We start from the raw sequence: 15,740 nt of genomic DNA on the forward strand, positions 1-15,740 counted from the left end.
TAAAACCAGTAAACCAGTTGCCATCGAGTGGACTCCAACTCATGGAGACCCCAGGAGTGTCAGAGTAGAAGTGCTCTCCATAGGGTTTTCAGGGGCTGATTTTTTGGAAGTAGGTGGCCAAGCCTTTCTTCTGAGGCGCCTCTGGGTAGACTTGAGCCTCCAGCCATTCAGTTAGCAGCTGAGTGTGTTAACTATTTTCACCACCTGGAGAATGCACTATAGACGGCATATACCCCTGTTACTATTACCTTACATTCGTCCTAAGGCTGAATCCAAAGGATGGCCTTTTACTCCTGAGTTCATGTCACCAGTTGCCTATTTTGAAGAGCAAGGTTTACAGCATTTTTTGTTACATTTTTAACACCCCCTCACCCCTGAGCTCTGCCTCAGGATGAGGTCAGTGAGGTTCGGGTAGGGACCGTAGCCCGAGGTCTCCACCTTCCATCACTGGGGCATGTTCTCAAGGCCGGGTTCTCCAGGACAGCTCAGAAGCCAGGCCTGTCACGTGGGATATGTGCGGCTCATGCCTCCAAAGCCCCAGGTGCCTGCGCACTGTGAGGTTGCAGACCATCAGCAGCTGCTTGTTGTGGTATGCCAGCAACCTCACAGTTGAGAAAGCAGACAAGGTGGAGGAGACTGGAGGGAGGAGGGCTGCAGGTCTCTGAGCAGACAGCTGAGGAGGCGCTGTGCTGGAGGTTGAGATGCATGGCCAAGGGTGATGAATGTCAGCAGTCAGCAGTTTATGGCTCGGGGAGTTGCCGGGTGCCATCATCAGTGCTGTAATTAATCATAGTAACAGAGCATTCAGCTTTTCCCACCCACATTTCAGGCCTCAGCTTTGTTTTCCTGACATTCCAGATTGACTGAGATCAGGGCATGAAAACCAGCCTCAAGTGCCAGGTGGTCCTGCCATGAGGTCATGGGCACCTACATGGCCCATAGGTGCTGCGCTGAGTAGCAAGGCTTATGTTTAGACTTTAACAGATTGTGGAACATGAGAGAAGGGGCTGATTTGTTTATCAGATGTTCTGTGCATTAAGAATCTGTTAGGCAGCACATAGTAGGCATTCAAGAAATGTTAGTCAGACAAATGTATGACTGGAAGCTCTCCTTTGTCATACAGGAACAGTGGACTCTTGGGGATTGATGAGCTGAGCTGTGTTATGCATTCAAAATCATGATGGAATTAACAGTAAGCCACTGAAAGAGAGATGACTTGAAGTGCAGGGAATTCCGGAGGGACTCTTGGTGACAGTTTTCTTTGCATAGAAAGGTAGAAATAATTCTAGCTCTGGAAGACGTTTGATTATTTTAATTCTTCTCGTTTAATACTTTGCTTTGCTGGATTATGAATAGAATTTAGGTATCTGAGAGGAGTCCTTGTCCTGTTTATTATGTTATATTATGAATTTATGTATAATTCATTCCAGATGGGTCTGAAGCCCACTCTGAAGCCCACTCTCACCTGTACCTGAGCTCCTCCTCTGCTCTCTCCCCACAGTGCTGCACACACAGGGCCCCGTCGACGGCAGTCTCTATGCTAAGGTGAGGAAGAAGAGTACCTCAGATCCCAGCATCCCGGGTGGCCCCCAGGCTGTCCTGGCCACCCACAGCCCAGACCACAGTGACCACACCCTGTCTGTCAGCAGCGACTCAGGCCACTCCACCGCCTCAGTCAGGACTGACAAGACTGAAGAGCGCCTGGCTCCCGGCGCCAAGAGGGGCCTGAGCCCCCAGGAGAAGGCCGAGCTAGACCAGCTTCTCAGTGGCTTTGGTCTAGAAGAGTCTGAGAACTCATTCAAGGATATGACTGATGCTCAGAGCAAGTATAGTGGGACCCGCCATGTTGTGCCAGCCCAGGTCCACGTTAATGGGGACGCCAAGCTGCGAGACCGGGAAACAGACATCTTGGATGACGAGATGCCCAACCACGACCTGCACAGTGTGGACAGCCTAGGGACGTTGTCCTCTTCAGAGGGGCAGCCCTTGGCCCACCATGGCGCCTTCACCTGCCACAAGAGCAGCCAGAACTCCCTCTTGTCTGATGGCTTTGGCAGCAACACTGGTGAAGACCCACCAGGCAGCCTTGGCCCAGACCTGGGCATGAGCGTGGAGCTGCTTTACGAGAGGTCCTTTGGAAACCGGGAGCCCAGACAGCCCCCGGCCCTGCTGAAGAAGCCGTCTGTGTCGGCACAGACGCAGACCTACGGGCAGAGCGGCTACTCCACACAGACCTGGGTGCGCCAGCAGCAGATGGTGGCTGCACACCAGTACAGCTTCTCACCCGATGGAGAGGCCAGGCTCGTCAGCCGCGGCACAGCCGAGAATGCTGGCCTCATCCCGGCCCAGCCCAGAGTGCCAGTCAACCCCACCCGCGGGGCTAGCAGCAGAGTGGTCGTCCAGAGAGGTGTAGGCAGTGGGCCGAATCCCCCAGAAACACAGCTGCCCCCTCCTAGCAAAGCATTCAAACCTGTATTTGCAAATGAAAATGCCATGAACGGGGTTGACCTGGAGCTGAACCCAGTCCTCTCACCAGGCTCCCCGACCCTGGACATCGACCAGTCCATTGAGCAACTCAACAGGCTCATCTTGGAGCTGGACCCCACCTTCGAGCCCCTCCCAACCCACATGAACACGCTGGGCAGTCAGACCAACGGTGCTGCAACCCCAGACGGAGTGGGCAGCCGGCTTCGGGCCAGCGGCAGGCTGCAGGACCCAGGAGAGGGCCCCAGCAGGATGCCCGGGAGGCAAGGTGAGCTGACGTGGGACAGGGTGCTGGGACTGGGCGAGTCTGACTTTTCATAAGAAGTCGGTACCAAGACTGGGCAGGTCTGACTTTTTACAAGAAGTCAGTACCAGGACTGGGTGGATTGGTACCAAGACTGGGCGGGTCTGACTTTTTACAAGAAGTCAGTACCGGGACTGGGTGGGTCGGTACCAAGACTGGGTGGGTCTGACTTTTTATAAGATGTTGGTACCAGGACTGGGTGGGTCGGACTTTTCACCACTGTTAGCTCTCGGTGAAATTGACAGTGGAGAGGCCCTTCCCTTGGATCTTATACTCTCAAACATTTTGACAAAGGCTTCCTGATAGCAGGTTTGGAGGGTGGGAAGAAGGGCCAGGTGGGGCTGAGCAGAAGACGTGCCCATCAGAGTTAGGACAGGGTAGGGACTAGACGCCACCACTTGGAAGGGGTTGGTCGTTCATCCATTTGACAAATACTTATTAGTGTCTGTGAGTGGCGGTGCAGCAGGTAAGGGACAGCAGGGCTTATAGTGAGACCACCTGGGTATGGGTCCTTGCAGGGCCACTCACAGTCTGGGATTCCAGGCCAGGTGCTGAACTCTTCTAAGCCTCGGTTTCTACAGCTGCAGAATGGGCTCAATAATGAACCCTGTCTCACTGAGAATGGAGGTGGTCAGTATAGGAAGAATACTCAAGAGTGTGTATGATTTACAGGCCAGGGCTGGGCAGAGAATCGGCACACAGTAAGCATTATACAGTGACAGGAGGGAGAATCAGGCACCACACTGAGTCTGGAGGTTGGTAATGAAGATGACCATCTGGGGTGAGAAGTCGATAAGCAGATACAGTGTATAAAGTGGTGGGAGAGTGTTCAGTGAGAGGCCAGGAGCAGGAGAGCACCAGGTGGGTTGTGGGGAGAGAGAGAGAGAGCACCTCCGTGTGGGAGCAGGGGAGTAGGGAGTGCAGAGAGGAGGAGGAGGCTTTGCCTCCCTGGACGTGGAGGCTTGCTAGCAGCAGTTCAGGAGTGCTGTGCTGTGGGCCTTGGCAGGGAACCGCTAGCCACAGGGCCAGGCTGCTAGAAAGCAGCAGCACCAGCCTGGGGGCGCCAGGCCTGGTGGGCTGGCTGCAGGGGAGGTGCGGGCGCCTGTGAGCACCTCCTGCAGGAGTGCATGTGGTCTGCCACAGCACGTGCAGGGCAGGAGGGAGCCTCCCTAGATGCCTGCCTGAGCCCAGCGGCAGGGCCCTGGACAAGCAAGGGAATGGCAGCAGCGGGTGTGGGCTGCATGAGTGTGACACGGCAGGTGTTGAGGAAGGGCTGTTATAACGTGCTCTTGGTGTGGAGAGAGGTGTAAAGGGTGGGGAAGGTCCCCAGAAAGGGACTGTGGTCAGCTTGGGCCTGGGAGGACGGACAGGAGGAGCACCCCAGGCAGGGGCTGCTGGAGGACGTGCTATCTGGAGAGATGGACTCAGGAAGATTGGGAGAGGTGTCGGAGCTGTGCTTTAGAGAGCTACCTGGCAGTGCATTCTGGGGTGACCAGGACCCAATGGACGACCTCCTGGGGAGAGCCCCCCTTAGGGACCTGAGAGTGTAGTGTCTGCGTGAGGCCAGGGCTTCCGCCCACTGCTGGTGTGTGGGATGTGCCTAACCAGGTGGCTCCTTAAAGGGGGCTTGCTTCTAAAAGTGGACAAACTAGAGTAATAATGCACGGAAGGGACACTGGTTGTTTCCTTCATCCTGGCTTACCGCATTTCTTCTTTGGTGCTCCTGAGTGAGGTCATGAATATTGTCCAGTATAGTGCTAGAAGGTGGCACAGGACCATGCAGTGTTTCATTCTGTTATACATAAGATCACCATGAGTCAGAGCCCACCTGATGGCATCTAACAACAGAGTGAGCTCGTGAGTATCAAATCATCATGGTGTGGTAGTAACACTGATGAGAAAAAGCAACATTTATGCTGGGCGTTGTTCCCTCTGCTGCATGGATTGTTTTGTGGTTGTGTTTACAGAGGGGTCAGTAGGTTAAGTGACCTGCCCAAAGCCACACAAGTAGTAGAGGGTGGAGCAGGAACTGGAGCCTGCAGTGTAGACCCAGGGCCCATGTCTTCCTCAGGGTCAGACAGGCTGGGCTCAGTCCTGGCTCAGGTCTGGAAGCAGAGGATAGGGAGTGAAGGGGGTACAGGCTCTGCAGCTGTCCCTGTTAGCTGCAAGGCTGAGAGACACCGTTGATGACTGTGGAGCTTTGGTGCGAAAATCACATCATGTCCATGAATGTCTGTGTATTCCACTCTTTTAGAAGGAAACCCTGTCACAGTGCCTGGCTTGCAGAAGGAGTTCATATGCACCTCTCTTACATGGAGACCCTAAGTGAACAAACTGTGTGGCATCTCTGCTTGCCTGCGCAACTTGGACCCTTTCTATCATTAACTGGGAGAGGAAGGAGTTGGGAAAGTCTCCCATGAGTAGCTTATCAAATGCTATGTTACAACAACTCTATGATGTAATAACAACAGCACTAGTGGCAATGACTTAATTGCCACTAATTAATTAATTAATTGCCGTTAATGACTTAATGGAAGTCCAGGCCAAAGAATTTAGACGTACTAGCACATTCAATCAAATACATTCAGGAAATTCTGAGTTAAAAATTTTTTTTTTCAGCTAAAATGAGACCATCCCAATTCTCCTGGCCCAGCACTTATCTAACCAAACCTATTTAAAATATATTACGTGGACAAATTAAAGTCAGAAGTCTTTTATCCTGGATTAGAATCTCTTTGAGATTTGGAAAAGATTGGAGGCTTCTAAGTGTATCCGTACATATGGGGAAAAGACTTCAAAACTCAGGTCAGCATACGACAGCCTCTTGAGGTTAATATATTTTTCAGTTGACTGAATCCAGCACTTAGGAACTCCTTGTTCTTGCTGTAATGAAGTGTTGTAATGCCAGGAGTTTTTAAGAGGTCACTGATAACCTCCAGCCCTCAGGTTGGCTGTATTTGAAGTACGTGATAATAATAACTGAAATTTTGATTTTTCTACATTGAAGAGGATAACTGAAGCAAAATGGAATGGGGAGGAGAGGTGGGAAAAGAGAAGAACAGTTTTTGACCCTCTTTAATTCCTTTTATTATAAAAATAATTTAATTAAGTTTTTTAAATTAAAGGACTTTAACACCTCAAAAATAGACCAGTAAAATTCAGTGGAAATTTGGTTATTAATCATATAAATTTAAAGAATTTATTAATCCGTTCATTATTTTAAAGTTTTTTTTTTTATTGTGATAAAATATATACATAACATAAAATTGTCCATTTTAACCCTTCTTAAGTGGACAGTTCAATGACATTAATTACTTTTACAGTGTTGTGTAACCATCACCACTATCCGTATGCAAACCTTTTTAATCACCCCAGACAGAAACTCTGTACCCATGCGGCAATGCTTCTCCATTAATCCCTCCCATACCAGCTCCTGGTAACCTCTAATCTATTTTGCATATCTGTGAATTTTCTTATTCTAAATGTTTCATACGTATATCAAATATACAATATTTTTCCTTTTGTGCCTGGCTTATTCACTCAGCATAATTTTTTCAAAGTTCATCCGTGTCATAGAACTTTATCAGAATCCATATCAGAACTTTATTCCTTCTTTTTATGGTCAAATTATTTTTTTATTGTATGTATATACCACATTTTATATATCTATTATCTGTTGATGAACACTTAGGTTGTTTCAGCCTTTTGGCTGCTGTGAATAACGCTGCAACGAACATTGGTATACAAGTCTTTGTTTGAGTCCTTGCTTGTCTTTTGGGTATATACCTAGGAATAGAACTGCTGAGTCATATGGTAATTCTATGTTTAACTTTCTGAGGAACCACCAAACTGTTTTCCACAGTGGGTGCACCATTTTACGTTCCCACCAGCAATGTACAGGTATTCTAGTTTCTCCATATCTTTGTCAACACTTGTTATTTTCTGTTTTTCTGGTAATAACCATCCTAGTGGTTATGAAGTGTTATCTCAATGTAGTTTTGATTTGCATTTCCCTAATGACATTGACCATCTTTTCATGTGGTTAATAGCCATTTGTATATCTTCTTTGAAGATATGTCTATTCATGTCCTTTGCCCATTTTCATATTGAATTGTTTTTTTGTTGTTGAGTTGTAGGAGTTCTTTATATATTCTGGAAATTAAAACCCTTATCAGATATTTTGCCCATTTTCTATGTTGTATTTTCACTTTCTTGAAAATGGCTTTTGATGCACAAGAGTTTTTTATTTTGATGAAGTCCTATTTATCTATTTTCTCTTTTGTTGCTCATGATTTTAGTGTAAAATCTAATAACTCATTGCCAAATCCAAAGTCATGAAGATTTAATCCTATGTTTTCTTCTTAGAGTTTTGTGGTTTTAGGTCTTATATTTAGGTTGTTGATCCATTTTGAGTTAATTTTTATATATGGTGTGAGGTAGGTGTCCAACTTCATTCTTTTGAATGTGGAAACCCAGTTGTCTCAGTACTGTTTGTTGAGAAGAGTATTCTTTTCCCATTGAATGGACTTCATACTCTTGTTATAAATCAATTAACAATTAATTACTTAATTATTTTATTGTGCTTCAGGTGAAAGTTTACAGAGCAGATTATTTTCTCATTCAAAAATTTATACACAGATTGTTTCATGATATTGGTTGTCACGAATGTGTCAGCACTCTCCGCCTTTCTACCCCAGGTTGCCCATTTCCATTAGTCTAGTTTTCCTGTCCCTTCCTGCCTTCTCGTCTTTGCTTTTGGGCAGGTGTTGCCCATTTGTGTCATATACTTGATTGATCCAAGAAGGACAGTCCTCACATGTATTGTTTGTTTTATAGACCTGTCTAATCTTTGGCTAAAAGGTGAAGTTCGGTAGTGGCTTCAGTCCTGAGTTAGAGGGGTGTCTAGGGGCTATATTCTCGGAGGTTCCTCCAGTCTCTGTCTGACCAGTAAGTCTGGTCTTTTTTGTGAATTTGAATTTTGTTCTACATTTTTCTCCCTCTCTATCCGGGACCCTCTATTGTGATCCCTGTCAGAGCGGTTGGTGGTGGTAGCTGGGCACCATCTAACTCTTCTGGGCTCAGGCTGATGGAGGCTGTGATTCATGTGGTCCGTTAGTCCTTTGGACTAATAATTTTCCTTGTGTCTATGGTTTCTTTCATTCTCTTTTGCTCCAGATAGGATGGGACCAATAGATGTTTCTTAGATGGCCGCTCACAAGCTTTTAAGACCCCAGACGCTACTCACCAAACTAGCATGTAGAACATTTTCTTTCTGAACTATCTTATGGCAGTTGATCTAGATTTCCCATGAGACCATGGTCCCCAGCCCTCAGCCCCAGTATATCGTTCCCTCAGGGTATTTGGATGTGTCTAGGAAGCTTCTATGACTATGCCTCCCTTTGTGCTCTGTTATATGTATGAATATAATGCTGTACATACAAATATGTATGTAAAAATACCTGCAGCCTAACCTATGTATGTATGTGGGTATATTCCTATACGCCCTTCTTCCCCTGTTCAGTGTACATATCTGCTTGTAAGTTATTATTTGTTTTTACTGTTGTTGTAGGGTTTTGCCTGCTATGATATTTACTGTGGCTGCCTCTTTTTTTTCCTTGTGTTCCTCTAAGTGTCTTTCTTTGCTTTGGTCAAGTTGTGCTGACTTCCCCTATATTGTGTATTGTCTTTCCCTTCACCAAAGTTAACACTTGTCTACTGTCTAGTTAGTGATTTCCCTTCCCCTCCCTCCTAACCATCCAAGATTGTTTCTTGCTGTGTGTAAACCTTTTTTGAATTTTTATAACAGTTGTCTCATACAATATTTGTCCTTCTGTGATTGACTTACTCCACTCAGCGTAGTGCCCTCCAGATTCATCCATGTGGTGAGATGTTTCATGGATTCATCCTTGTTCTTTATCGTTGCGTAGTATTTCATTCTGTGTATGTACCATAATTTGTTTATCTACTCATTTGTTGATGGGCATCTAGGTTGTTTCCGTCTTTTTGCGATTGTGAATAATGCTGCCATGAACATGGGTGTGCATATGTCTATTCATGTGATGGTTCTTATTTCTCTAGGATGTGTTCCTAGGAGTGGGATTGCAGGCTTATATGGTGTCTTTATTTCTAGTTTTTTAAAGAAGCATCATATAATTTTCCATAATGGTTGAACCATTTTACTTTCCCACCAGCAGTGTATGAGAGTCCCAATTTCCCCACAACATTGCCAGCATTTATTGTTTTCTGAATTTTTGATCAGTGCCATTCTTGCAGGGGTGAGATTCTATCTCATCGTGGTTTTGATTTGCATCTCGGTAATGGCTAATGATTGTGAGCATCTTTTATCCATTTATTTTTTTATAGGAGTCCTGGATTATTTATCTAATGTTTTTCATAGCTTTAGAACTATAAAGATGTCAGAAGATTAGATATGAAGAGACTGGATCCTAATCTTCAGAGACTTTTGAAAGAGTTGGAAATTACTTCCTAGAAGGAAGCTCGTTAAAAATGAGCAAATTTCCCTAAGCAATGATTAGCTAATATTAAAGTGGTAGCTCACAGCCATTCAGAATGTGACTGAGCAAGACATGCCCCATCCGTCCGCCAGCTTGGTTTCCTCATCTAGAATTCACTTCTTATTTTAGGTGACCTCCAAACTGGGAAATGTAACAAGCGTTTGAGACCTGACTATATTTAATGTAAAGAAGGTGGAGAAGGGTAGAGCCATTCTCAGAATCACCCACACAGCAGCATGTCGAATCCCATTCCAGAACATCTTGTCTTGATAGAAATCCCACTTAAAGAATGCTTAAATCTGTAGCTGTAAGCCATTTGAATTGAGTGGGGGAATGGAACATTCCTTTCCTCCCTGGCAGGTATAAGGAATGTTGGAACCCATTTGATTTTAAAAATTTAAATTTTAGTATTTAATTATTTCTCTCAATTGGAAGAGGCTAGATCAGCTATTAACAGGAAAAAAAAGAAATTACTAGATGGCATGGAGGTACATAACTGTGTGGTAGCTCAACATCTGGCTACAAGTCCCTGGAACATCTTCAGAAGATTAAGGGGTGATGGAAACCTGTGCTTTGAAGGAGTGCCAGATCCCCAGACCACAGCCATCCCATACAGTCAGGGGCGGCGAGATGGCAGGCTGAGCTCTTCCACATGTGCTCTTGGTTCCATTATACTGTGTAGGAGGTCTCTGTGAGTTGGAGAGGCCTTATGAAATGCCCAGGAAGGCAGTCGTTACCCCGCCCAGTGTATCGTTCCTGTCCCTGCATGTGTGGGAACAACAGGACAGTGAGGGCTCGGCCAGATGGACAGCACAGCACGATTTGACCAGCGCATGTCTGGAATCTTGCTCAGACACAGGAAAGCCTGGTCTAAAGTTTCTAGACAGCTCTACCTTCTGCATAAGCCAATCCTCCCTGGCTTACCTTCCATCTCCTCCCCAGACTGCACCATTGTCTTCATTCTGGCTGTAGGTAAAGTTTGTCACAGAGACGTCAGCATCCTGAAGTTAGCAAAAATGTTCACTCTTTGCAGATCGTGCCCTGAACATGAGAAAGACAACCAATTCCCTGAGTGGTGAGGGAGTTGGGAATATATTACCCAAAGGTCCGCATGGGAACTGCTGAGTTTCCTGTACAGCTCTGTAGGCAGAAGCCCACCCACTGAGGGTCTTGTTATTTCTGAGACGAAAAATTACAAGTCAAAATGGCTGAGAATTTCCTGAGAAAGTCTTGTTCATACTAGCAAGATAATGAAAATGGTGAAGAGTAAGAAAAAGATGAGGATAGTAAGAGCTGCTATTTTGAGCACCCGCTCTATTCCAGGCATTGCCCGTGACTTATTCATCCTGCTTCTGGCATGTCTATGAATGTGATAAATGTGTCAATCAAAGCCCAGCACTGCCTGGGCGGCTTCTGACAGCACAGCAAGTGGGGTACAGGAGGGATATCAAGACACAGTCCAATGACCCACATGACTCTGTGGAACAGCTGTGTGGACTGAGGGGAGGTTAACCATGCAACAGTGTGGATTAACCTGCTCCATCCAGAAGACAGGCAGATAGGAAGGCCTAGGCTTCCCGGCCTTCCAGCTGAAAGACAAACTCTCTGTCTTGAGAGAGCTGTGGAAGACAGAGGCCTGTGGAATCTCAGCACCAGCGCCATACCGTGTCCCTCTTTAACTTGGGGTGAGGTGGGGGAGTCGAATTCAGGGCACTGCTCCCTTACAGCACTGGTTGCCTGCCTGCCCATCAGGGGAGACAGCTCCTGCTCAAGTCTAACTCCCTCCAGCAAGCTGCTGGGTCCTGGGCGCCTGCTGGCCCCAGGCTCTCCCAGGCACATCTGCCTTTCCTGTTAAGTAGGGGGAGATTTAGACCCATGATACTTGAATAACAAAAGAATTTATTCAACCTAGGAGATTTAAGAATCTATGGATGGAAAAGGCCTGCTCTGTTTTTTTCCATACCTTGAAGGCTTCTTTCTTCCTCGTGTCAAAATATCTTGTTCATGTTTTATCAACCCCAGAAAGATGTTTACCTGTGTTTTATTGACTATGCAAAGGCATTCAACTGTGTGGGTCATAACAAACTGTGGGATAGCATTGTGAAGAATGGGAATTCCAGAACACTTAATTGTGCTCATGAGGAACCTGTACATAGACCAGGAGGCAGTCGTTCCAACAGAACAAGGGTATACTGCGTGGTTTAAAGTCAGGAAAGGTGTGCATCAGGGTTGTATTCTTTCACCATACTTATTTAATCTGTATGCTGAGCAAATAATCCAAGAGGCTGGTCTGTATGAAGATGAACACAGCATCAGGACTGGAGGAAGACTCATTAGCAACCTGCGATATGCAGATGACACAACCTTGCTTGCTGAAAGTGAAGAGGACTTGAAGCCCTTACTGATGAAGATCAAACCACAGCCTTCAATATGAATTATACCTCAACATAAAGAAAACAAAAATCCTCACAACTGGACCAATAAGCAACATCATGATAAACAGAGAAAATAATAAAGTTGTCAAGGATTTCATTTTACTTGGACCCACAATGAATGCCCATGGAAGCAGCAGTCAAGAAATCAAAGGACATACTGCATTGTCCAAATCAGCAGCAAAAGACCACTTTCAAGTTTTAAAAAGCAAAGATGTCATTTTGAGTAATAAGGTGCGCACCTGACCCAAGCCATGTTGTTTTCAGTCACCTCATATGCATGCAAAAGCTGGACAATGAATTAGGAAGACCGAAGAAGAAGTGATGCCTTTGAATTATGGTGTTGGTGAAGAATATTGAATGTATCATGGACTGCAGGGAGAGCAAACAAATCTGTCTTGGAAGAAGTACAGCCAGAATACTCCTTAGAAGCAAGGATGGCGAGACTTAGTCTCACATACTTTGGACATGTTATCAAGTGGGACCCGTCCCTGGAGAAAGACATCATTCTTGGTAAAGTAGAGGGGTCAGCGAAAGAGAGGAAGACCCTCAACAAGATGGATGGGCACAGTGGCTGCAACGGTGGGCTCAAGCATAGCAGTGATTGTGAGGATGGCATGGGATAGGGCAGTGTTTTGTTCCGTTGTACATGTTGCTTTGAGTTGGAACTGACTGTACGGCACCTAACAACAACAACAGTCAACCTTAAGCCCATGATCACACAATCTGACAGGGACCTTGCTCTGCTTGCAGGCAGTGCTGTGCCGTTTCCACTAGTGCTTTTAGTTTCCTTCCACAGACATGGATATTTGCTTTATTAATGTTAATCTAGCTCTGATAACTTATTTACATTGTAAATATTCAGAGAACTATCAAATTTTAATAATGAATAGTGGAAAGCCCATTGATCATGTATTAAACCCCCACATAGAGCTTTCATTTGCTTTCTTCCTAGTCTGTCTTAGTCGGGAAGCTCCACGGAAACCTTTCCACTATGAGTGACCCTGCTGGTATTTGACATACTGGCAGCATAGCTTCCGGTATCATAGCAACATGCAAGTCACCATGGTATGACAAACTGACAAGAAAAGAAAAACCAGTCACTCAAAAAGGGCATCATGGTTGGTAGAGAGTCAGCAAAAATGAGGGAAACCCTAAGTGAGATGGATTGACACAGTAGCTGCGGCAGTGTGCTCAGACATACCAACGATCATGAAGATGGTGCAGGACCAGGCAGTGTTCCAGTCTGTTGTACATAAGGTTGCCATGAATGGGAGCTGACTCGACAGCAGCTGACAACAGCAAAGGAATCAAATATAAAAACTCAAAGGTTACTTTTCAGTTCAGAAAGCGGCTTTCTGTAATTCCCCTGCACACTTTGATTGCACTTGTAACAGGCTTGTGGAGGAGGAGGCATGCAAACAGGTTACCCTCGTTTCAACATGTCAGGATCACTGCTGAGGGCCAGGTGCAGAGCTCAGGAAGGGCCTCGAAGGGAGGGCTCAGCCGGGTGGGCAGATGCCACGGGCAGTGTCTAGGGTGTGGGAAAGCACGGTGCATTTGGGGAGTGCATGCAGTTCGGGGTTGCTGGAGCAGCTGCATGAGGTAGGAGCGGCAGGAAGGGAGGTGGAGAGGTGGGCACACTCGTCATGGAGTGCCAGTATGGCAGCCAAGGAGGTAGGAGGAAACCCACAGGTCCTGAGCAGAGCAGTGTTATGCTCTTGCTTGTTGGACCCTCCCTGGTCCTGTCAGTGGGGAGGAGGAGAGGACAGCTTGGACAGGTGACACCGAGGCTGGGAGCTACATTAGGGCCTGTGGTAATGAGGCCTATGATAGATGATGGAGGGGTGGTGGGCTGGGCATGGGATAACCTTGCCTCCAACTGTGCCGAGAAAGAGTTTGGGAAAACAGGGGCTTAGCTGCAGCTCTTGTGCCCAGAGTAGTTAGGCGTGAGGAGACGTGAGAAGCGCCCTTTGGATTTGGCTGTTTAATGATTTTGGTGTTGGGGGTTCAAAGCTATGCTGGAAATACAGAGCATCCGTGGTGATCTCCCAAAGCTCCATATAGGTTTATTTAGGTACTGAGCATTACAACTGGGTAGTGCCCAGCTGGAGCCTTTGTGTTGTGAGTGCCAGGTCATCTGAGCGAGCATGGGTGCATACAAGCACAAGGTGATGGGACAGAGGTGGAGCAGCAGAACCTAAGAGGAGGAGAACACACCCACAACCCTGCCTGCCCGCTCCCCCTGCAGGAGCGGAGGAGGAGAGTCGGGGGAGTGCTGTCCAGGAGCTTGGCAGAGCTCACATCAGGGCAGATGAGGTGCTCATGCGTTCCTGGAATGGGCACCCATGGTGCATGGGAGAGGGGTGCACCCCTGCCCTGGCCACATCATGCAGATGGTATGCCTGACCTGCAGGGCGTCCTCGGTTCTCACGAGCATAGTCAGGACTGTCTGAGGAACAGCCGCTCAGGCCTGCTGCAGTGCCAGGCCTCCCCCAGAAGTAGCCACTAGGCAGGCTGTGAGCAGCAGGACGAGGGCCCCAGCCTTGCATAGAGCCCCGGCAAAGCTCTGTGAGGCTCCAGGGGTCGGCTTCCAGAAGGGTGCTAGGGGAAGTGACTGGGCTGTATGCAGAAAGCAGTGGCTCTCATCAATATAGACTCCGCTGAAGGCACTTCCTGACACAGTATCACAGAATGGGATCAGGACCACATTCCAGGTCACAGGGGCCAGCTGACTTCCTTCCGGTAGGCCTCCCAGACAGTTGGGATCCCATAGGGCCTCTCGGGCTCTGCTCTCGTAGTCACCCTGGGTCAGTTTCTGAACATTCCCAGGAACAGTGCTTCCGCTGGGCCCCGAGTCAGAGTCTACTCTTGACTGTGGTGGTGTGGGGGCAGCTTCCCTCTCTGGCCTGTTGAACAGACAGTGAGGGGGACAAGCCTTTTACTCGAGACTCAAGGCCTTTCCTCTTCCTCATCCTCTTTGAAGACAATATGAGCATTTCCAGTGTGGGCAGTTTATCCTCGTGTCCAGCTGGCAGACAGACACCGACGTGCTCCCTGAAGAAGGAGGCAGTAAATTACACGTGACCCGTAGCTTAGTCTTTCAGCACTGCATCACTCACAGGAGATGGCACTATTGTTGGCAGTTGCCACTGATCTGAGCAATGAGACATGTGAACAGTCCTTTCTACTGCTTTCCCCGCAAAATACAAAGTCGTTAGTCTTCAGTGCTATGTCGTAGCTCTGTTTGCTTGTTCTATTTCGTGTATTTCAAATGATGAGGTGATGTGGGCATGTGAATTGACACTGACAGACCTTTTGTTAGACATCGATATTTTGCTCACACATTGTGTGCCATCTACTTTTGGGTTGATTGAATTCATTCTAAAAGCTCTAACAGAATAGAGTTTAAGGGCATTTATAAATACCTTATAGGTCCCTGGGTGGTGAAGATAGTTTGCACTCAACCGCAAACCCAAAGGTTGGCAGTTTGAACCCATCCAGAGACACCTGGAAAATAGGCCTGGCAATCTGCTCCCATAAGGATTACAGCCAAAAAACCCTATAGGGGAGTTCTAGTCTGTAACACATAGGGTTGCCGTGAGTTGGAATCAAATCTACAGTAATGTGTTCAGTGTTTTTTTTTTTTTTGCTTGCTTTGTTTTTAATTAAGAGTAATTCTTTAAAACATGAATCTTTTTTTTTTTAATTATTTTTTATTGTACTTTAGATGAAGGCTTACAGAACCAATAGTTTCTCATTAAACAGTCAGTAGAAATATTGTTTTATGACATTGGTTAACAACCTCACAACATGTCAACACTCTCCTTCTCAACCTTGGAGGACCTTTTTTTTTGGTGAAAATATACATAGCCAAAGTTACACCATTTCAAAAGTTTTTACATGTACAATTCAGCAACATCGATTACATCTTCCAGTTGTGCTGCTATTCTCACTGTCGTTTTCCAAATTATTCCATCACCATTATCTTCAACTCACTGCCCC

At 46.6% G+C, this 15,740-nt stretch overlaps 1 protein-coding gene across 1 annotated transcript in view; it reads left to right on the top strand.

Annotated features, from left to right (window-relative positions):
• The window catches only part of LOC101345078 (tensin-3), a 256,456-nt gene that overhangs the window by 214,956 nt on the left and 25,760 nt on the right, over positions 1 to 15,740 (top strand). Inside the window, exon 17 of the mRNA XM_023724450.1 lies at positions 1,502 to 2,752. Coding sequence (XP_023580218.1) covers positions 1,502 to 2,752 — 1,251 coding nt within the window. The remainder of the gene's footprint in view (positions 1 to 1,501; positions 2,753 to 15,740) is intronic.

This window comes from Trichechus manatus, unplaced genomic scaffold (assembly GCF_000243295.1).
Source record: "Trichechus manatus latirostris isolate Lorelei unplaced genomic scaffold, TriManLat1.0 scaffold00247, whole genome shotgun sequence".
Lineage (NCBI taxonomy): Eukaryota > Metazoa > Chordata > Mammalia > Sirenia > Trichechidae > Trichechus > Trichechus manatus.